Raw genomic sequence first — 23690 nt, 5'->3', positions numbered from 1 at the left:
GTGGACCCCTCGTACGCCAGCTAGCTGAACAGTTTGCGAAAAAGCCCATTTTTAGATAAATCTTGGGTATTTCTTCACGGGATATGTCTCATATTTCGCTTGGAACACATAACAAACTTAGTGGCATCGTATAGAGAAAGGATATAGCTTTCAATTAAACTTGAAAAAATTTTGGCGGCCATCTTGAATTTTGTTAGAAAAATCGATTTTTCACCATTAGCGCACCGCTACTTTTGAATTCTGAGATCACCATCAGAAAGCTGAGGAAAAAATGGGTAAAATAGGCTACAGAAACTAGGTGAGCAACGGTATTTACTCTATCAAATGAACGATTTTCTTAATCATGTTAAACGATTTTGACGTATATGGCGAGTGCAATCAATACAAACATCATTGTTTGTACAGCAAAGAAACATGTTTTCAACCTTCGGTGTTTTATTCGAGTCGAGTAAAGAATAACAATATTATTTTTAGTGAAAAAATCTGGATTTTGATGCCATCTTGATTGTAGGTAGTAGAATTAAGTTTTCACCTTGATAGCACTCAGCATGTCGAATTTAGAGGCTACCAATAAAAAATAATTACGTATACTCTTCTTCTGATTATTCTTCATTTAACTGACGTTACGTCCCTACTGGAACCGAGCCTGATACTCAGCTTTATTAGTTATAAATCCAGGTTATTAAACAGGAGTTTTTTTTTTAATGCGATTTCTGACAACAGAATAATTCTTCGACATATCTTTGAATTCAGTAATAATGTATAAATAAATTCAATAAACGAAAACATTGATTGTATTAAACAAACTTTTTTTACCCTATGCATTGTTGTTCATTGTATGAAGTTTATAGATTGCGTGTCGGGACATTAGAAAGTCTTGTGGTAATATCTGTAGTTCTAACGTAAAACATTGACAAAAGTGCATTAAATTATAATGAAAGTCTTAAATTTTGAAGCAAAAAACATCCTTGATTTTCTAAGTCATAAAGTATCGTTTTTAGTACCGCCCAACATGCATGTGAAAAATAGCGAAATTGAATGATGAGAAGCAGGTTTTCTTCTAATGTGGACGTAATGCCGAAAGGCAGGTGTATAATTTCGAGGTTAGAAAAACTGGCGGCCATCTTGGCTTTCGACGCCATCTTGGTTTTTAGCAGTTGCATGATTTTTTTACCATCTCAGTGTTCAGCATGTTGAATTATAAGGCCTCCGCTAAAAAAAATCAGATTCTATTTTTCTTATCTTATCTCAGCTGCTCAACTGATTGTTCATTTGTATAAATGGTTTTAGACCAAATGATGAAAGAAATAATGCTATTTTACAACTCGAAGATATGCAGAAGAATCATTCAGGTAGCAAATAAGCGTTAAAAAATCCTATTTGATAATTTGTTTTTAAAACTAGTTAAGCTGAAGGGCTGGCTCTGTTCCAGTAGGGACGTAACATGAGAAAAAAGAAGAACAAGAAGAAGAATAGGTGTAAAGGTAGCATTGAAATTCAACATGTTGAGTGCTAACAAGGTGAAAACTCATTCTACTACTTAAAACCAAGATGGCGTTAAAATCCAAGATGGCCGCCAGATTTTTTCACTAAAAATAATATTCTTATTCTTTACTCGACTTGAATAAAACACCAAAGGTTGAAAACTTGTTACTTTGTTGTACAAAAAATGATGTTTGTATTGATTGCACTCGCCATATACGTCAAAATCGTATAACATGATTAAGAAAATCGTTCATTTGAAAGGGTAAATACCATTGCTCACCTAGTTTCTGTAGCCTATCTTACGCAATTTTTCCTCAGATTTCTGATGGTCATCTCAGAATTCAAAACTAGCGGTGCGCTAATGGTGAAAAATCGATTTTTCTAACAAAATTCAAAATGGCGGCCAAATTCAAAATGGCCGCCAAAATTTTTTCAAGTTTAAATGAAAGTTATATCCTTTCTCTATACGATGCCACTAAGTTTGTTATGTGTTCCAAGCGAAATATGAGACATATCCCGTCAAGAAATACCCAAGATTTATAAAAAATGGGCTTTTTCGCAAACTGTTTAGCTACCTGGCGTACGAGGGGTCCACCAATTTGAGAAAACAGAAAGGACCACCCTTAAGTTTTATCGAAAACTAGCGATTAATGACATAAAATTGGAATTCTAACGATGGGTGCCGATGGCGGCCTGGTTTCAGCGAGAATTGCTCAAAGCTTATGTACATGTGATGGTGTTGCGACTGGGAGGATAATTGACATGTACATGTTCAATTTCGGGTTATTCAGACTTGTTCACTGTGGTCTCCGGGAACCTGCTACATCTGGAAAAAGTTCCTTTAAATTTGGCTGTATTTTTTTAAACAATCAAGTGTACTAATGATAATTTACGCGGTTTACTTCTGCGCGATAAAAATCCGCGTTAATTAAAAAAATGACGTAAAAAAACACGTTAATTTAAAATATGACGTGAGAAACGCATTAATTTGAAATCCGACGTAAAAAAGACCTGAGTCGAATTTGTTTCCACACAAAGCAATGTTCTAGATTTTGATTTGTATGGTCATGGAACGTCGAAAAACATGAGGTCTTTTTTCTCGTCGTTTTTTTTATTAACATGATTTTTTTTCCACGTTTTTCAATCAACGCGTTTTTGCACAATCTAATGAATGAAAGAAAAAGAGATTTTCCTAAATTAGTCATTTATCATTTAGCTAAATGTGGAATTATTGAAAAGCTCTAGAGTTTACGATGGTAGCCATAATGTCTGCCTTTTGAACCGACGGTTTCGATTTTATATTTCACCTTTTCAAGGATTGAAAGCTGTGTTTTGTTCTTGCGTGGAGTGTTCTATGTACGAGTACCTAAAACGTACATACATTACATGTTTCTAAAACTTCATAAAACCAAAACAGAATTTAATGGAAAACATTGCTGGTACACAATATGTTTCATTGAAGAACTTAAAAGAAGATATTTACTATGTGCCGTGTGTTGGTGCTGTCTCGCTCTCTCTCTCATGGGCAATTTGAAAACAGGGCGCACAGTAAAAGTCAAACGTTTTATAGCATGCATCGGCTCATGTGTTTGTTTTAAACTAGAAGATTCAAATATTACGTTTATCGTTTTTCGGGATTTCTAGACCCCCCTTCCCCCTCTATCACTTTTTTTCCTATACATAATATAATGCACTGTCACCAGGTCCGTCCCACTCGGGCTCAGATTGGCTAGTACTGCATTTGGTCCCTCGGTAGTGTAAAAGGTACCCAAGTTTGACAGATCGCAGTACACTTTGCACGGCATTCTAGATTACCTTATGAGCCATAAAATTTTGGGCAACTGCAAGGGACATGGAGGTCTTTAATGTGTCTTTGCTGTCACACTTTCAATTCACAAACTTCGTAAAATTATCATACCAAAGATTTCTTCAGGAAGTATAAAATAGAGGTTCCACAACTTTTTAAGGGGGCAGGATCCGTTATTGATTTCGGAATTTTCAAAAGCAGTTTTTTCGTTCAAAATCAAGAAAATTTACATGAAAATGTGTTCACTGTATGCTATTCTCCAACCGAAACACAATGAACACATTTTCATCGAATAATTTTCAGTTTTGAACAGGAAAACTGCTTTTGAAGTTTGGATGATGACGATGATTACGATGACGGAGCGTTGAACGTTAAGACTTTCCCAGTGAACCACGTATCGTATAAGGATGTGCGCCAAAAATCTCATATTCATACGTCAAAAATCAGAATCGCACAATATGTCAAATCAAAACGAATAAATGTTAACACAAATTGTATATAATTCTCCACTACGATTCATTGTCGACAAACTTTGTTGACAACAAACCATGCCGTAAATAGTATAATCTAGAATCGCATCAAGTTGTACAAACTGACAGATCATATATCAATGCAGATTAGCATCAAATGAAATCGCAATAACTTAGCAAAATTTGCCACCCGAGGTTGGTATCTTCTGGAAATGGGCTTCGAAAAACAACAAAGCGTGTGTGCTGTATAGCAAACTTCCTTTCATGTTGGCAAATAATCACACCTTATTCATGTGGCGGTCTGTGGTGTAGTAGTATGGTACCGGTATAGGAATCCAAAGGTCCGGTGTTCGAATCTCACTGGAAACATTTTTTTTTATTTTTATCGGAATTTTGTGGCATCGTATTGCTGACCATGAAAAATCTGAAAAAGTCGTGCGAAGTGCGTATATGGCCTCCACTTTGGTATGTATATAGCGTTTTCATGCATTTTATACGAGTGATTTGATTCATATATAATGATGTAAAGCAAAAGATATACCAACCGAAATGATGACTGGGTTGACACCTTTATCAATTTTCTGATAATGGCACAGTGCAGCAATAAAAAAAAGCTGAATTCGAAGAACTTACTAACTTATGATCATGCGACATTTTTTGTATTTTGTCTTTATAAATGTTTACAGGCATGGCAAACAAGTGTCACTGGCCACAAAAATATCAATTATGCTAACTATATTTTTCTCCAATTAGTGGAAAACTTTCAAAAATATATTTTTGAGAAGGTAATTTCATAAGCTTTAATCGCTGAAATTTTTGAAATGTACTTTTTTTTCGTTTTTGCGTTATGGCCAATTTTGTGGAAAATTACCATATAAGCCTTTTCTTTGAAACCCACATTTCAATCGAAGCATCGAAAAAACAAAGATTTTTTATCAAAGCAATTGCAAATTTTCTAAAACATCTGAAAAAACATCTGGGATTGGTTTCAATGAAGTATAAGTCGGAATGGATGATATTTTTCATGAAAAATTACACCGCTAAGAAAAACTAAAAAAAAAACCGTTTCTGCCTCAATTTTTCATTACACTGAAAAGGGATTCTTCCTTTTCTATGGAACAAATAAGATTATTATTATTATTATTTTAATTTTATTTATTCAATTATTCAGTATATAATTACATTTTCATCTTAATACTATTTATTTTTTCAACCGGAAAGATTGTCTTTGGTTGCTAACACCAGAAGATTTTCGTTTCTTTGTATTATTAAGAACAAAGCATGCTGTATTTTCTTGGTTTTGATTCATTCATTTGAGAATTCACTAGCAAAAATGTTTCGTTCGTCTTTTGGTAGGTATAAATGAATGATAGTCATTTTCAGTTGCATAGATAAATTCCCAATCTGTTTTAAATTGGTCTTTCACCTTTTGCGACACAGCCCAGTCGAAAAATTGTTTGGCGTTATTTATATAATTAATAGTTATTTATGCAACAAGATGCAAAATGAAGATTTTTTCAGCACGAGTCGTACATTTATCCAACGAGGCTTGCCGAGTTGGATAAATACGACGAGTGCTGAAAAAAGCGAGTTTTGCAACGAGTTGCATACAACATTTTGTGCTGTTACGAAAATGCCGTTTCAGTTGGATTATTTCTATTAGCACAAACATATATCAAGACTAGCCACGTGGGTATCCTTGCGTTGTATCGTCTCAGTATTTTTTCATCACGTAGGCTGTGATGCAGAGCAGTTGTATGACTGTCACAAATTTTCACACTTGCGTCGATACCATATTGATTGAAACGCTATGGCTATTCGAGGACTGATCATGTAGGAAGCAAAAAGTAATATTCAATCGTTGTTGAGATGGTTCAACCACAATGAATGCACCGTTATTCAAAGCAGATCTAAACGCATATAATTTGATGATCAGCTTGAACTGAGAATATCTTTATTAATGATTTTCAATAATGTAACAGTGTTTCACACTTACAATTGGTCGGGGTTCTGCTAAACCACACCAAGTGCCAAAATCTTTATTCCGAGATATTTTACTTTAAAGTATTTTCCTGTACTAGTTTACGGCGGACGATAATTTTAATTTTTTTTATCGTTCACATGCGATTAACAGTGTTGAATAAATATACCGAGAATAAATATACTAGTAAATCATCCAAAATTAACGATGTAATTGGATTTCTTTAAACAATATGAAGCACTCAGTTCACTCTGGCTGAACAAAAATTAAAAAATATGGTTCTTGGTTCGGTATGGTTGGATGTGTTTCACAGTTTGCAACAACACAAGTAAAATTGGAGACAAATGATGCTTATCATCACCGTGCATGTTGGAATCCATGTCACAAGTGTTTATGGGAAGGATTCGTATGTATTCAATCAAGGTTCTCACGTGTTCATACATAAATCCTAATGATCGAAGAAAACCATGAATTCGCTCTGTTAAAGCGCACCAAGTTGCTCCCATTTGGTGCACCTTTACTGATAAAGTTCACAGTTCAATGCGTGAAGTGTTCACCAGGAATGACCATCATTTCAGATGTACATTGACCTGCTGGTGTTTTACTGCAATATAAAAATAACTACAGAATCTAAAAGTTGTTTGATTTCCATCACCATCGGATAGAACATCAGAAAAAAAGTTTCATCGAGAGTCGAACTTGTGCCTTCTGAGTGGTAATCTAGTGTGCTACCACTAGGTCATCTTCACTTCTTGAAGGAATGGTGATAAACTTGAATCAAGTAATGTGCACTTTGTCTGACGGCGTTTGATGGTGAAAATGCCATTTTCTTAACAACTATAGCGCACCAAGTCCACCTGATTTGTTCACACAGTAACAGATTGAATTATTTAGTTTTTTCATTACGGCTTCTGTGTGGATTGATAAACATGTTACATAACAAGCAAATGCAAGTATTTATGGTATGTAAATGCCTTTAATTCATGTCTAAATGTGATTTTCAGATAAACAGTACTTAGTGCGGTGTGGCTGGATAAAATTTCAAAGAAAATAGATCAACGCCACCGAAACAAATATTTAATTTTAATCAATCAATTGCTGCCCAATTTAACTGGCCTCTGTTTCTATGAGTTGCTTGGAATGGATAAATTGTAAGAATATAGAAGGAAATTGGAAAAAACACAGCTTTATATCTGAAAAATGAATTCCCTCTGATGACGTGCGTTGGTTTATGGTTCACTCTGGCTGAACAAAATTACAGCTTTACGTGTCCTTCCAAACAAAATTTATGATCTAAGATTACAAGGGATTGTTCAAATCATTCGATATTTTTATGGTAGAGAGGTTATGATTATGTAAGTACTTTGGTGTGAAAAACTCAATTCGGGAAAAAATGGCACTTGGTGCGGTTTAGCAGAACCCCGACCAATTATCAGTGCTCCTTTACGCCTTCTAATCTGGTTTCAAACCTTTCTACTGTGATATATTTCGCTCATCTAGAGTAACCAGATTTCCCTTCGCGCCAACAATCGTATTATAAATACTGCTGCTTTTCATGTGCCAAAAGGCCAAACGAACCGTCTCGTGAAGCATCAGACTTGTTTAAAAGTAAAATAGCTAACTTTACGTCCGTTGAACGTTCTGATTACATACCAGAAAGACCTGAGTAAGATCCAGATCGCCCAGCGAAAGTATAATCTAAAGCTGATATACTAAGTTAATTAGAAACCTGTAGACATTGAAGGAATCGCATATGAAGAGATTCCGATACCTAATTGATGACACCAAAAACAAAACTGAAAAGTGCTACTTTTCAGCATCGTTAACAGTGCTGAAAAGTAACACTTTTCGATACTGTTTCTTTTGTTACGAAAAGTAGGCCGTTATGCTGTTCACCCTGTTGATGAAAAGTAGGGTGATATGCAACGGAATAGCTTTTTTATTCCTGAGAAAATTTGCTTTCATTTTCATAAAAATAAACTTTGTTTCTACGATGCTTCGTTCTTGAGTTATGATTTTTCAAAGTAAGTAGTATCAGAGGAAAACAAAAAAATTCCAACTGAGTTTTCCGGAAAAATAAGCGACCCTGAATTTTTCTCAATTTTTTTTTATTCATATATTGATGAGCCCTGCCTGTGGAAAAAGCTTCATGAAAATCTGAGACCCTTCGGCCCACTTTGTACGGAAACAAAAAAAAATCCCCATATATTAAAGTAGGCCATTTTTATAAGCTAATTGCGATTCTCATATTAACTTTGGGCAATTTTTCTGATCAAAATTAAGTGTGTATTTTTCTGTAAACGTAAGTTTATGGCTGGTATAAAGTATGTCTGTCATGATTCGTACTCATGGATTGCAAGATTTGTAAACCAAATCAATGAATTCGGCTCCGTTCTGCCTGAAGATGCTTGAGCCTACTATATAAACGAAAAAGGACAACAATCATAAGTACTAATTCAACAAGGACTGATAAATACTGGTAATTTAAGGACTGATGTGAATGCTGATTACTAGAGAAATTTTCTAGCTTCATACGGTTTTGAGAGTAGTACAAAGCCCATTTTTGTAGTTTTCTGGGACAAAACTTAAAGCGAGACAACGATGGGAATAGACTTCCGTAGCATTGTCAAATATTAGAAGGTACTAACGATTTGGATGTGCGTAATTCCATAATAGATAAAAATAATTATCGTAGGGGCTAATCCGAACATAAGAAGAAAAGAGGAATATTGTTCCGGAACAGGTTATGGATGCGGACAGGTGTAAGTATATCTGTTGATATCTTTTTAGTGGCTCAGATTACTTTTTCGGTAACGAAATTACAGATTATGTATGTAAGGGCATCTAGAAGGACTTTTTCAATATAGCAGGTTCTTGGGTTTTCCTAATCAAGAGAAATGTGTGAAATGGGGCCTTCCTTAACCGAGTGTTTAGAGCCTGGGGCTACAAAACAAAAATCATGCTGAAAGTATCTGGGATCGATTCCCGGTCGGTACAGGATCTTTTCGTAATGGAAATTTCCTTCACTTCCCTGGGAATAGAGTATCTTCGTACCTGCCACACGATGAACGAATGCGAAAGTGGCAACTTGAGCAAAGAAAGCTTTTAGTTAATAACTGTGCCTAGAAGAAGAAGAAGTGTCCTTGGTCAACATATACCTAGCTAGAAAACCATCCAACAGAACTTATTTTCTTTTATTTCTTAGACATTAAAATCGTTACCAAAGAAGTCTACGACGATAACGCTCAAACGTTCATGAACTGGACAGCACGGGCTGGTAATTTCATCGAGGAATCTCGAGCTTTCATCGATCGATATCTCGGTCGGGGTACCACCGCCGATGAAGACTTGAACAAAGAGGATATCGACTTCGAGGAGGATGTCGTCGAAGGCGAAACATCGGTAACATCCGGCGAAGAGGTTTGGGGAACTCCAACGAGTGGAGGCGAAAACGATGACATGCAGATCTTCGGCAGCATTGAGCAAACACACTCGGTAATTATCATTGAAGTCATGCTAGTTTTCAGATTTTCTATTATTTTGATTCACTAATCGCTCATGGATAAATTTTCCCAAGTCTCCAACAAAGTCATCATCTTCCTACACTGGAGATGACGACACAGAACTGATGATGGACGAACTGCTGATGGCACCACCAATGACTGCAAGCGCTGTCCGAGGACTCTTGCCAAGGTACCTGTACTTCGTTTACTTTCTGATTAGTTTGTAGATAGTGAGGAGAGGTTGTTCGAGTTTCCTAGAATCTAGACCGAATCTGATAAGTTCTCAGTTAGATACTAGGAATAGTGATAGTCCATCTAGATTAGATAGACAATAGCTCATGATCCAACTTTTTCTTCCATTTTTTGTGTTTGTTGACTTTTGTCGTTGTTTTAAAATATACCCATGTAACCTAAACGTAGACGCAAGCTAGAACCGTTATTCGAAGAGGAGAGCGAAAGCTGTGAGGAATCGGACGACGATAGTAAGCCACTGAGTGGGCGAGATAAACAGGTAGGATGTGATAAATACAGCTTGTAATGCTGACAGTTTCCTGTTTGACCTTTGAATGACTGTAGTTTTAGTGGCTTTCCATTTAATTTATTTGATAATATCAGCAGGTTTTTAATTACTGAGTGATAACTAACCATTTTACTAGCACGTTTCAGTCGTTCCAGTTACAGTTTTGCGAAGTCTGCATCCCGTGTTGAAAGTTTGAGAATCGTAAAACGCTTCCCTTCTAACCTTTTTGGGGGAAATAGCTTGCTTGCTAAGTAAATCGCTTGAGAGTTACTTTAGATAAACTGGAAGAATATGCAAGGTTGGACATTTGAGAAGAAAACTACTAATTCTAAAATTTTGGATCAAATTAATAATCCAATCAGATCATATTAATATTTAAGGCTGTTTCTATTCCTTGCGGTAGTTTCTTTCATACACTGAAAATTCAATTTACCAGCTGAATTCCCCCAATTCCCCCCGTTCAATTCGTTAAACGGAAAAAAATAGTTTGTAAAATGCGGCTTTGTCATGGCTCTGCTTTGCCTGTAGATGCTTGAGCCTGCGAAATAAATAACTCTTAACCTCCATTTAAAATACTCATATAATCTAAATTTTCTTGAAAAAGAAATATTTGTCTGTTTAAAACTAAACTGCATGCAAGTTCAGGTATTCTAAAAATTCCTTGGCATATAGTTCAGGGTTTATCTCTTAGGGGGGTTTATGGACAAAAGGTCGAAAGACAAAACGTAGAATTGACAAAACGTCAAAAAAACAAAAAGTCTAAAAGGATTTGTTTAATTTTTTTCTTCTTTCAACACTTTTAACGATCTCTTAATAGATTCTCTATCTAAAGAAAAGTTTTTTTTGCATTATTTTCTCGCATTCTTCACATATTTTTCAAAGAAGAGCATCAGCACTTCTGCCAATGACTAATTTGGCAATTTTTTCTGGACTATAGTCATTCTCATATTGATTGCTTACAGAATAGCCCCCAGATTTCCTTAATCCTCCAGATATTTCTTCAATAGATTCTTCGGTTGATAGAATAGCGGTTTTCTCAGTTGTTACTTTATGCGATCCTCTTAAAATACCTACAAGAATTCTTCTTAAAAAAATACAAAAGTTGTTCCAAACTTTTAATTGTGATTTGTTATAGAAATTTACAAGTAAACCCTACAATAATTCTCCAAGGACTTGTTACGCAGAATGTGCCAGTACGATAGTAAGATGTACCAGTAATAACTTACTTTATTTAATTGATTGGAGACTGGCTTATCTCTTATTGTTGTTTCAAAAAGAGGTTTCTCTAGAACCCGTTTCAAAAGTTCGAGAATTCATCGAAGATTTTTTCGGGGAAAGCCTTGAAAAGCTCTTTAAGGATTTTTTAAACAAACAATTACTCGAAGCATTCCTCGAAACTACCTCTAAGAAATTCATCCAAAAGTTATTTAAAAAGTATCCAGATTGTTCTTAAGCAATTCTTTTGGAAATTTATTCTGTGATTTCAGTTAGACACAAGTCCAAAAGACACTTTCAAAAATATCGAGATTAATTTATACTGTTTAAATTCTTGAAGAAGTGCAGCCCAAAAATTTAAGGAAAAAGCATCGGAAAATCCATGTTCTAGTTATATTTATTGCGTACATCCTTGAAAAATTTCTGAAATAAATCCTTGTAGGAATCTTTATAAAGATTCCTGGGGTATCTTTTGAAGAGTGGGATTAATCTCAAGAAAATAAGAGATGCGAGTTAAATTCTTGAAGAAGTCCTGAAATGAAAATCTTAGATGAAATGCAATGCACAAAAGGTTGAATTATTTATTATTTTAAATAGTTTTCTCTTAACTTTTACTCATTTTACTACTATTTTCGTGTGTAACCGTTTTTTTAAGGTTATAGTTCTGTTAATTTGAAAGTTTGTAATATTTAATCTTATTACCAGTAAAAGTCTTAGGATAGAACATCAACAACTCAACATTATCATGCAGATAATCAAGAAAACAAAATTACATCCAGTCAAGGCTAAATTTGACACAAGGGATTGGGAACCTCTGAATCTCTCACTCTCTCCAAAGAAAGGCCATTGTCGGAATTCAGGAAACATGCAAGAATTCTGATTACTGAGTGAACCTCCTTAATTGAAATGTTTTTGTTGTTAAGGTTGGTTTGCTGTTGTTATCGTCTATTTCGATGCCTGGAAAATTTATTCCCAGAAATTGTCAAGAAAATCACTTTTTTTTTATCGCAGTAAGCAGTTGAGAAGGAATATCCTTTAAAATGGGGCTCTCTGTAGAAAATTTCTTGACGCATTCAGTTTAAAACAATCTTTAATTTTCTTGAGCGAAACAGCATACTTGGCTGTAACAAAAAAATCCTGGTGATAATATAACAGCAGGACGAAAAAGAAGCTAGACTTTCGATGCATGGTCAAATATCAGTCAAATTAAGTCAAATTAGAACCGCGCATGCGTTCAAGAAACACGTGGAAGCTTGTAGAAGCGCGTGGTAGCGTCGCGATGCGTGTGCTGCTATCGTCACTGCCACTGCACGATGAACTCTTGGATGAACCATACAGTGACTGCCACGATGGCGATGAGATGACTCTGATTGTGGTACACTCACTGTTGGCACTAATAATGAAAGCAATGTGACAAGCTGTGTGTTACATATAGCCACTAGGTGGTCATACATTAGTTTTCTTTTGTCCATTGATGCCCCGAAAAGGGTGGTTAAAGGGGTGACTAGCCCTATGTCACCCTGCTTCACAGTATCATCAAAGATCTTCAAGAAGCCTTCGCTTGCAGATCTTGGCACCGAGCCATTTGCAAAGTTTGCATTGACCTTCGCTAGTTCATCAGTTTTCCTGAAAAACTTTTCATCGTCCCTTTTATATATTGTGTATTCTGTAAGTTACAGTGGTTTGTGTATTTAACATTATATTCATAGGATTTTATTTTAAGGCTTATATACCTTCATCCAGCAAACATACTTTTCACACGCTAAAAAACACACTAAAATTTTAATATTTTTTTCCATTTCATTGGGATCTTAAGATATAGCAGATTGAGGAAAATTTGTTACTAGCGCCACCTTGCCGATAAATTCCCAATTATGTTTGTTCCTGGCAACTGGCGCTGAATGGATGGTTTGGCCAATTTTAGTACCCTTAGACAATTTGGTGTTGGACACATTGAGAATACTCAGAGCAATAATTGTTTGGAGTAACAAAATTAATGGTGTCAAAACAGGCCTTAAACTTTTGAATATATGCAAAGATTTTTCTAAAGTTTTTGACTATTCGAGGGCTGGAACTGAGGTCAATATTTAAGAATGTCGAAGCTTTTTTAAAAGGACTGCACATCCGAAAATAAGGGTTGACAAAGAATATGGCACTTTTAAGTAAAACGACATGCTTTTCGAGTATCTTCTCCATGAAATTGAGAACATCCTATTGAGAGACAGGTAAAGTACAGTGATTTGTAGCTGTAAACTTAAATGCATTAGGTTTCATACTTTTCATTATGCATTCAAGGCAACACATCTTTGTTTTGTTTTGATTATAAAATTTCTGAATTATATTTCTATCGAGAAAAACAAAGGATACCAATAAACATATTATTTGTAAATTGAGAAGCATTTTATTGAGAAATGTGGATAACAACAATTCGTAGCATCAAATTGATTATTCTTCATTCGTCTGCTCGTAATAAGCTCTTCTATCTTGCAATAATAAATAAAAATTCCATCCAATGCTTGCTTATATCTTTTAAACTTTGTGTTTTTAATAATGGAACAAACAAAACATGTAACGAAAGTTTAGATCAAAACAAAAAAATCTGTATTGAAACTATATTCCGGTGTAACTGTCATTTTATGTCATATACACAGATTTCCACATTCACTGAGAAGATTAAATGTATAAGATTAGCGCAGGTTGGTTTATGTAGGGGTAATCAGGGTAAAACCGACACTGTGGGTAAGATCGACAAGCTTTGATTTTTCATGTTTTGAGCAAATTTTCATGTCGTTTCCACCACGCTCTATCTTCACTTGTGAAAGGTTGTGTTTCGAATAACATTACAACTGACGCTACCAATAAACAACAAAATCATATTGGATAACATAGAAGCAGTTGCAATATTTCGCTGTTATTCTTCAGCTATTTCGTATGAGAAATTTTTAATATGTCATAATTTGTTCTGCGTTTACGGATCTACCCCATTTGGCATAATTCCGTTTGGCATAATGGCCAATTGGAATAATGGCCATTTGGCATAAAGGCCATTTGGCATAATTGGAACAATACATTTCCACAAAAAAAAATCTCAAATTTGGACTCGATAAATCCAGTGTGTCATCTTAGCCTCTAGACAATAGAATTGAACCACTTCCGAATTCTGTCCAGCGCCTTGCAAGTCACACTGCAGGCTCGATAGAAACTCCTTTGCGAGGCAAAGAGGATGCGGTGAGAGTGCAAGAAAGCGTGAAGATTTTTTCAGGTACTTCCTCTCTCTTGTTGCGATGCTCACCTTAGCTCACACTTCAAAAGAACTCTTGAGTCTGCCACCCGAACAAACAGTCCTCGGGGAGTTGAGAGAGCACCCTTTCTTCATGGAATTTTACTCTGTTGTGTTTTGTGCTACACCTTCCTCGCTCGTTTTTCGTTGCCTCCCTGCTTAGCATTTTTTTGCTCCCTCGCAAAGAAGCAAAGGCAGCACGCTGCTCTAGAGTATTTCACCGAACTCTAATGATGTTGAGGAGCATTATCAAGCCTGGTCACACTTGTAGATGTGAGTACTTGAAACGATACATTCATGAAGGAGTAATATGAAGAGTATAAAATTTGGCACAAAAGAGTGAACTCGCTTTAATCAATCTTATAATGCTCTCTGAACGTCTGTCTTCTTTTATTTGTGAAAATGCTGTAGTTTGATTTTTGACCGTGGCTTGGATATCACAATTTTGTCGCAGCTAGAAACGCAGTTATATGAAACCGTTTAGCTTAGCCTCTAAAAATATTGTTTTATTTTATTTCTGAGGGCTTAGAAACCAAATATAAAGAACTGCCAATGTTCTAAGAAGGAGAATCACAAAAGAGATGCTTTGCTCTATATGCTACAAAAATCAGTTAATAATGGTTAATAATTCTGTAGGGCACTTAACCTATCATTGAACGGCTTTAAATCTTGCCTATTTTATAACAATACGTGTATTCCTAATGACGTGTTCTACAATTAGCGAGATTTTGGGTATTCAACAATTGGCGAATTACTCAATAAGAAATTATACCTTCTTTCAAACATAAACTGTTCTTTTTAGTTTGCAGCGTAACAAATCATAGGCATGCCAAGATCGAAGTTTATTATATCGGATTGTCTTGGTATCGTGTTGATTTGAATTTCCCGGACGCTTTGAATCATGGACACTGGCCTTAATGCACACAATTTTTTTTCGGCTGCATTTATGCATGGATAATGTAGAAGAAGTTTCAATTATGGTGTTTAGACAACACTTCTTTTTATTTCTCTGGGCTAGTTGTTTGTTTAAAGTCGGCTGGGTCTAGGATCGAAGCCTTAAAATTCCTACGCCCAGAGAGACAGCCACACACACCTGGGACCCTACATATCGAACCCATCAGCAAATGGGCTGGGACCAAGGACTTTTCTTCCTTTCTGAAAGAAGAAGCGATCGGAGAGTTAATTTCTCAGAAAATCCCGACGGCGTCGACAAGAATTGATACCCGACCGATCATTTGATTTGATTTCATTTCATCAAATTGTACGCAACGGTGTTTGCGTTTCAACACACTCAAACTTGAAACATTTCTAATGATGCTGTATTGAAATTAATTATTCAATATTAGAGTGTCCATCCCGGGACATCCCGGGACAAAAAATCCCGGGATTTGACAAATTTCGGGATTTCCCGTTTCCTGGGATATTAGTCTTGACATCCCGGGAATCCCGGGATTCCCGAAATGTACGTAGAATTTGATGAAAAACACTAAATTTCAATGAAAAACAATTACATTTTTTCACACTTACATGGAAAGACCAATTTATGAAATAAGAAACACCTTCTTCAAGCGTGTGCTAGAATAAGGGAGTAAGTCACATGATCGATTTCTCTTCATCGATCCTCTCTTCTGTGAATAAAGGTGATAAGACGCAACTTTATTGCCAATTTTTCTTCCCCCGATGCAAGAATGCATCACCGTCTAGTATCGTGATATGAAAAACTGCTTAAAAGTTTGCACCTTGTCACCTTTATTCGTAGAAGAGAGGATCGATGAAGAGAAATCGACCGTGCGACTTACGCCCTTATTCTAGCACACGCTTGTCTTGTTCTTGGCATTACGTCCTCACTGGGACAAAGTCAGCTTCTCAGCTTATTGTTCAATGAGCACATCCACAGTTATTAACTGAGAGCTTTCTTTGCCAATGTTGCCATTTTCGCATTCGAATATCGTGTGGTAGGTACGATGATACGTTATGCCCATTAAAGTCAAGGAATTTTCTATTACGAAAACATCCTGGACCGACCGGAAATCGAACCCAGACACCTTCAGCATGTCTTCATTTTGTAGCCACGAGCTCTAAGCACTCGGCTAAGGAAGGCCCCTAAGAAGCATCTATATTTATGTATCAAGTTGCAAAGTTTTAAAGCATTTATTTTCTCTTCAATATTAGCCGTTTCTTAAGCCTAGGATGTGAAAGCAAATTTGAAAGTACATCTATACTTCAGTCCATAATTTTCAGTTTTTAACTTTTAGCATGATATTCTACAGTACATACTTTCAATGATATTTAATCATTTATTTTGTTCTAAAGTTGACTTTTCAAATGTCTCGAGCAAATTTTTTCAACGCACTTCTATTCATAAGTGTTATAGAGAATTTGTGCAAATCCCTGGCAAACTTGTAATTATTCCAGCTAAGCTAACATATTACGTTGGAAAATTACATTATCATTTCATTTCCTTGAAAAAGCATTGTATTGTTGAATTTCTACTTCCATTTCAACCAAAATACTAGTTATATTGAAAGTTTGGTAAATCCCGGGATCCCGGGATTTCCCGGGACAAGCTTAGATTTTTGTACCGAATCCCGGGACGAGCAAAATGGCCGGGAAATGGACACTCTATTCAATATGCTTGGATATTCATCTACATACCTCTCCAGCGATATGCTCAACCACTGATGTGACTTTACATTTCTGATGTTTTTGTCATTAGCCTCAAATGCACACTTCGTGACAACGAGTCTTTCTCAATGTGTTTCCTTGTACTTCACATTACTTATTCGAACTAACAATCATGGTCCATATTTTCCCCTTCTTCCAGTAAACTTAACTTGTCTTAGACAAATATTTCAAGCACCAAAGTAATCGTTTTGAAATGTGAGAGAAAAATAGTATTTCGTTTAATTATGCCAAATGGCCGTTATGCCAAATAGCTATTATGCCAAATGGACATTATGCCAAATGGCATTATGCCAAACGGCATTATGCCAAATGGGGTAGAGCCTGCGTTTACATCATCATTTACTATTATTACGTTGATACAACATATAGGAGAATTTGATTTTTGGATTTTCGACAGCTGAAAACGCAATTGAAAAATAAATGTCCACTCGGGGTAAAATCGACACCAATCTTTGTTTCATAATCTAACTTCAGGGAATGTTTCTTGTCGGAAGACTTTCTCAGAAGTTTATGTTAGTCTTTATTTTTGAATTCCAGTGAAGTTCACGGATGGCGAGCTTGTTAACATGTAAAATATCACAGTATATGACTTGTCACAAGCTATCTTTAAGTTTAAAAAAAAATTCTATGTAAACACGTTCAAACTTATCTGATAAAGCGTGATTTTTTTTTCATTTAGAATTGCCGAATTAAAAGAATTTGAAATGTTGTCACAAAAATTAATCTTATTGTTTATTTTCAAACCATGAGGTTCGACAGTTTTTATTATCTAAAAATAATTACACTTTTTATCTATTTTCACAACCAATCAATTGCCACAACTTCATCTTCGTAAACATTCCATGAACACAAATTAATCATATCCATGTGTATTCACCCCAACTTTATAATCTTAGCATGGGATATTCGAAATTTTCACATATATTTAGTGAATATTTGGCCTCTCTTCAATAATTTACGTAATATGTTAGGATTATTTAGAGACAAGGGTCATAAAGGTCGAAAGTCATGTTAAAAGCAGTCTTTCCAATAAATAAATAAATAAATAAATAAATAAATAAATAAATAAATAAATAAATAAATAAATAAATAAATAAATAAATAAATAAATAAATAAATAAATAAATAAATAAATTTTCAGTAAAGGTGTTCAAATACTATTTAATTACCATGGGTATATGTTTGATCCCGAGTGTAAACCATATGAAACCATATGAATTTCATACTAAATGCATATATCACTATAACTTACGATTTCGTCAACGAAAACTTAAAATTCTCTAGAAACGTGCTTGGACATCACATCTTTTGATTGTTGAATGTAAACCTGATGATTATTTAACTAGTCTTGGAATGGCAAATAATGCAGCACACGGGATTTTTTTTTCAAATATGTAAACATCCTAACAATATGATCCTACATATTTAATTCTATATAGTTTTCAATTTAAGGAATTCACGGTCATTTTATCCCGTGAATAACAGTTTTAGACACACCATGACAACTCCTAAACGACATCTACGACTGCGCTCGAGATACTCTTCGGCTTTGCCCCACAAATGCGTGTTTGAGGTGAAGATGAATCAAAGCCAAACCTCAAATTTTCAAAAGCACAAATCTGGCGAACCGAACACCCGTTTGAGCTGAAAACTTAATCGATTGGTCACCACCAGCGAGTGACTAATCGATTAGGTTTTCAGCTTAAACAGATGTTTGGTTCTCCAGATCCGTGCTCTTGAAAATTTGAGGTTTGGCTTCGATTCATCTTCACCTTAAAGAGAAACCCTTTTTTGCTCTTACCTACTTTAGTACTGGATTTACTGGAGAAAGATCCCGTAGAATGTTTTTCGATGTTTTTGGTGAACTGGAACAAAATTGTCCTCGATCCAAGAAATCACACCATTGCTTGTAATATTCCTTACAAAAAAAATTCCAGACAGTTCCTTCCACTAGAGAATATGAGCTTTTTTTCTGAAAACATATAATAATGATGACACAAACAAAGCACAATCACCGTAAGGAGAATTAATTATCATTTTCAACCTTATTATAATGGCATGGCGCATCTATCAAAATCAGCTTTCCAACTATCATTTTCCAAGTTGCTAAATTTTAAATCGGTTTATGTTTGTTGTAATAATTTAAAAAAAAAACAAAAATGCAGTGTAATTGACCGCAAAACATGTTTTCTTTGCTTTCCACGTTTCATTTTTCGAATCCGTAGACATTCACGCACCAAATCACAATGAAATGACGTGAGTAACGTAATATCATCCACTGCGTTGTACAACCTTGTCGGGAAACAGTTTTTTTTCTAACGTTCGAAATTTGCTCAACATTTTTCACGTCTGTCAAATTTAATGTTTGGCCTATTTATCTAACAACACGGAATGATTAACTATCTTCAGCCTATATGTCACGACAAAATAAAATTCAACTACTACAGAATTGACTACCATCCCAGTTTTTGTACATACTGTCGCTCAATCCTTCAATGCATTTTCTTTAAGTTTATTAGAACATGTTTTCAATAGTTTCGAATCACTGTTTTTAAATTTTATCTCTCGATGTAAGTTACCAACAATAAATACAAATTATTATTTTCAACAGTAACGTATATAGATGTATATGTGTGTGTTTGCGCGTTCGTTGTTTTACGATTCTGAGATGCAAGAAACCCAAAAGAACACGAAATGATCTGACCTAGCCGTTGCTACCCATGTAACCGTTCGTTGATTCCGTAGATAATTTATAATTAGCGGGTAATTTACTTTCCGATAAATTGGCAGGGGCAAGCGGTGGAAAGAAATCCTCCGGATTATGTGGACTTAAGAGGTTCCACCGAATCCGACTCAGTAAGTACAACTCCGTTGTCCACTCCGCTGCTGGAAACGAGGGAGACGGTGAAGACGACCACACCAGAAGAAAGCTATGGGAGTGCTGCTGACAAATGCTCTGCATCTGTGCAGCTCCCGAACATCGGGATGCCCTCTGTAAGCGGTACAGATCGTTTCGGGGCGAACTCCGGTGTTGCGCCGATCCTCACGTTGCCTCCTCCGCCGTCTACCGCCCCACCACCACACCTATACGGACTCAGTCCAAGGCTGGAGATGCGTTTAGCACTGAATCACGACATTCTCGGAGACGAAGACTTGATCAGCTACAGTCCGGCACCGGACTTGACTTCGATTCTCGGGCAAGACCTCTCCACATACCACCGGATGAGCGGGAAGGACATCATCATGAACCGGATCATCAACCGGGTGAACAGTTACAACAGTATTCCGGGAGTAGTGGCCAAGCTTACCACGACCACTTCTTCAGCCGCCAACAACAGCAATCAACCGACACGACCCAGTTCCAGCAATTCAATTTCTCCGACCACCAGCGCCAACCAGTCGCTGAAAAACGGAACGAGCTCATCATATCAACAAAACAATTCAAAGATGGATACTCCTACGCCCAACCGGCGAAAAGCTCAAGATCCAGCTACCTGGAACAGTTTTGGGTCTGTGGATCGCGGTATGTATCCATTGAAGATGTCCAAATATACTAACTCACATTCCCCATTCCGTTTACAGAAGAAAAGACTCTGTCGGACCTGGAGCGTTTAGCGAGGCGAGAGAAAGTCTACTGCATGACACAACTGAATCAGAACGGATCCCACCTGAAACATACAGCTAGTTTCAACAAATCCAAAACTTCCAAACTGTGAGAACATTGTCTATCATATGGATTGTATAATTGGTCTGAATGAAATTCTCTTCTCTGAACAGATTCAACTTTTTATCGCGGCGAAATTCGGAGAGCACTCTGCAGGGCTTCTTTGGATCGTCGCGAGACAGCGGTGACGATGTTCCTACTTCACATTCGGACTCGAGCCGGATGAACTCGCCTCGGAAGGAAAACGTAAGTGAAGTTCAACGTAATTCTCTATCGCTGCTAGGGATTTTTTTTTGGTTTGGGCCGAAAGGTCTCAGATTTTCATAAAACTTTTTTCACAGGCAGGGCTCATCAATATATGAATAAAAAAAGAGAAAAATTCAGGGTCGCCTATTTACTCGGAAAACTCAGTCGGAAATTTTTTCCCCTGACACTACTTTGAAAAATCATAACTCAAGAACGAAGCATTATAGAAACATAGTTTTTTTATGAAAATGAAAGCAAATTTTCTCAGAAATAAAAAAAAAATATTAACTGGAAAAAATTTTCCACAAAATTTTTCATCGTTGAGAAATTTCGTAAATAAAAGCCGGAAAAACTATGCTCCAACTCGTGGAAAATTTTCAAAAAAATATTTTTGAGAAGATAATTTCATAAGCTTCAAACGCTGAAATTTTTGAAATGTACTTTTTTTTCGTTTTTGAGTTATGGGGTTAAAAAATGTGCAAATGTGCCATTTTGAGCTATTTCTTTGAAAAATCATAACTCAAGAAAGAAGCATCGTAGAATTTTTTATGAAAATGAAAGCAAATTTTCTAAGGAATCAAAAAAAAAATATTAACTGGAAACGGTTTTCCACACAATTTTCCACAGTTGAGAAAATTCGTAAAGAAAAGCCGGAAAAACTATGTTTCATAAGCTTTTATCGCTGAAATTTTTGAAATGTACTTTTTTTTCGTTTTTGAGCCAATTTTGTGGAAAATGACCATATAAGCCTTTTCTTTGAAAACCCATGTTTCAATCGAAGCATCAAAAAAACAAAGATTTTTTATCAAAGCAATTGCAAATTTTTTAAAACATCTGATAAAAAGATATGGGATTGTAGACCTGTGCGCCGAAATATTTTTGGTCGGCGGCGGTGTCAGAGCATTTTTGTACCGGCGGCGGCGGCGTCATCGGCGTCACGCCGTTGACTATTTTCGGCGGCGGCGGCGGCACCGTACATCGGCGTGGACAATAATTGAACATTAAAAAAATCGAACATATAACTTATGAAACCGTATGCGTACAAATGCAATCGAAACCGAACTTGGAATTCCATTTCCCATATCTGTCTTACAATCTTATGATTGAAATAGAGTGCAGGAATACTTTCAGTCATTTTGGTAAGAATTCAAAGTTAGGATGTTTATATAAAAAATCCTAGTTTCAACACTAGTAAAACTATCATATAATACTTATATTATATCCCCGTTGTTGCTACTAAGATATATTATCTGACCTGATTATTCGAACTTTTTAATTAAAAAAATTGAAAAAAAAAGTAATTTAATTTTGTGCAAAATTTTGTTTGTATTTTTGTAGAAGTTTACTGGACTAGTCAAACTTTAAAAAAATCGTATTTTGGTGAGTGAAGGAACTAGCTATCTCTTAAGTTAATGAAAAACCTTTGACAGATACGCGTATTTCAACCTTAACTGAAGACGGTCTCAGTGTCGTGTACTAGACCCGACTTACGACGATCTCTTTTCGTTCGGGAGTTATTGATGTTTTTTTGCACAGGCACGCTTACTTTGATTGTGAATATCTCTGATTGCCCAGATAACAGTAGCTGAATAACAGTTTATTCAGCTGAAAATAGGCTGTATAAAAAGCATTTTAGCTGATATTTATTCAGCTACCAATATTACTTGGGTGGGGCAAACATATAAAAACACAAAATTAAATGCAATTTCCCCGAATGATGATTTCCCAAATGAACTACTTTTCCGAAAACTCTCGTCTCGTCTATCATTTTCATTTCCACAAAAATTATCGAATTTTTGCATGAATACTCTATTTTGAATTCATTCAATTGAGCACAGTGTGCAAAAGTAATATATGTTATAATCCTTCATGAGAAAAATGATGATTTTCAAAGCGATATTCAAAACGACGACTGCACATATGGCTGCTCATTTCCACTCTCCATATCTCGATATCCTCCTTATCTCGATATCTCCAATCTCGATGCGATTTTCATTCTCGATTTTCTCTCCGTACCTATGTCGATATGCTTATTTTCAAAGTTTACTAGACTAGAGTTTAGTGATCCAAAACAGTTTGCGAACACGAAATGCAAACTTGACTCAGGGACCCATCGAAATAACTTCGGCCACATGAATATTTCTGAGTTCCTCTGACCACTTCTAGAAACAAGATATGTGTGCCAGTATACTGACAAAAAATCATTTGAATCGGTTCAGAATTCGCTGAGCGGTGAGGGTTTAAGTATTTTTGCTTTCACTCAGGCCTATACGGGTTAACCCGCAAAGTGGCATGACGAACCTAAAATTCACTATAACGGCCTCCGGAAGATGCAGAACATCCGTAAAAATGGTCATCTGGTGAAAATCATCCTAAGCCACCGTGATTTTTTCAAATGATACAAGAATTTATAATTTATAACATAACGGATGATTTATATGGCTCACAAACATAAAACTACTACATATGTCCTACTACATATGTCCATTCAAATTATCAACATAGGGGATGTTTTAGATCTTCCAGAGGCCAATATATTGGACACATATGTCCGTGAACAATCAATATCATATGTAATGTTCTATAATTATGAATTCTGAAAAAATCACGGAGGATTAGGATGATAGTCACCAGATGACCATTTTTATGTTCAAGATCATCCAGAGGGCGTTATAGTGGCCACTCATGTCCATAAGCAATCCAAATCATCTATTATACTCTATAACTATCGTTGGAAAAAAAATTGTGGTTGTTTAATATGATTTCCCAGAAATGACAATTTTTATGGATGTTCCGGATCTTCCAGAGGTCTTTATAGCGGCCACTCATGTCGA

At 35.9% G+C, this 23690-nt stretch overlaps 1 protein-coding gene across 1 annotated transcript in view; it reads left to right on the top strand.

Annotated features, from left to right (window-relative positions):
* Positions 1–23690, top strand: part of LOC5565485 (serine-rich adhesin for platelets) — a 76596-nt gene that overhangs the window by 50458 nt on the left and 2448 nt on the right. The window contains exons 13-18 of the mRNA XM_001649808.2: positions 8949–9238; positions 9321–9436; positions 9667–9757; positions 19737–20469; positions 20529–20658; positions 20724–20856. Coding sequence (XP_001649858.2) covers positions 8949–9238; positions 9321–9436; positions 9667–9757; positions 19737–20469; positions 20529–20658; positions 20724–20856 — 1493 coding nt within the window. The remainder of the gene's footprint in view (positions 1–8948; positions 9239–9320; positions 9437–9666; positions 9758–19736; positions 20470–20528; positions 20659–20723; positions 20857–23690) is intronic.

The sequence above is a fragment of the Aedes aegypti genome, chromosome 3, assembly GCF_002204515.2.
Source record: "Aedes aegypti strain LVP_AGWG chromosome 3, AaegL5.0 Primary Assembly, whole genome shotgun sequence".
NCBI lineage: Eukaryota > Metazoa > Arthropoda > Insecta > Diptera > Culicidae > Aedes > Aedes aegypti.
This window is presented reverse-complemented; position numbering and strand designations above follow the sequence as displayed.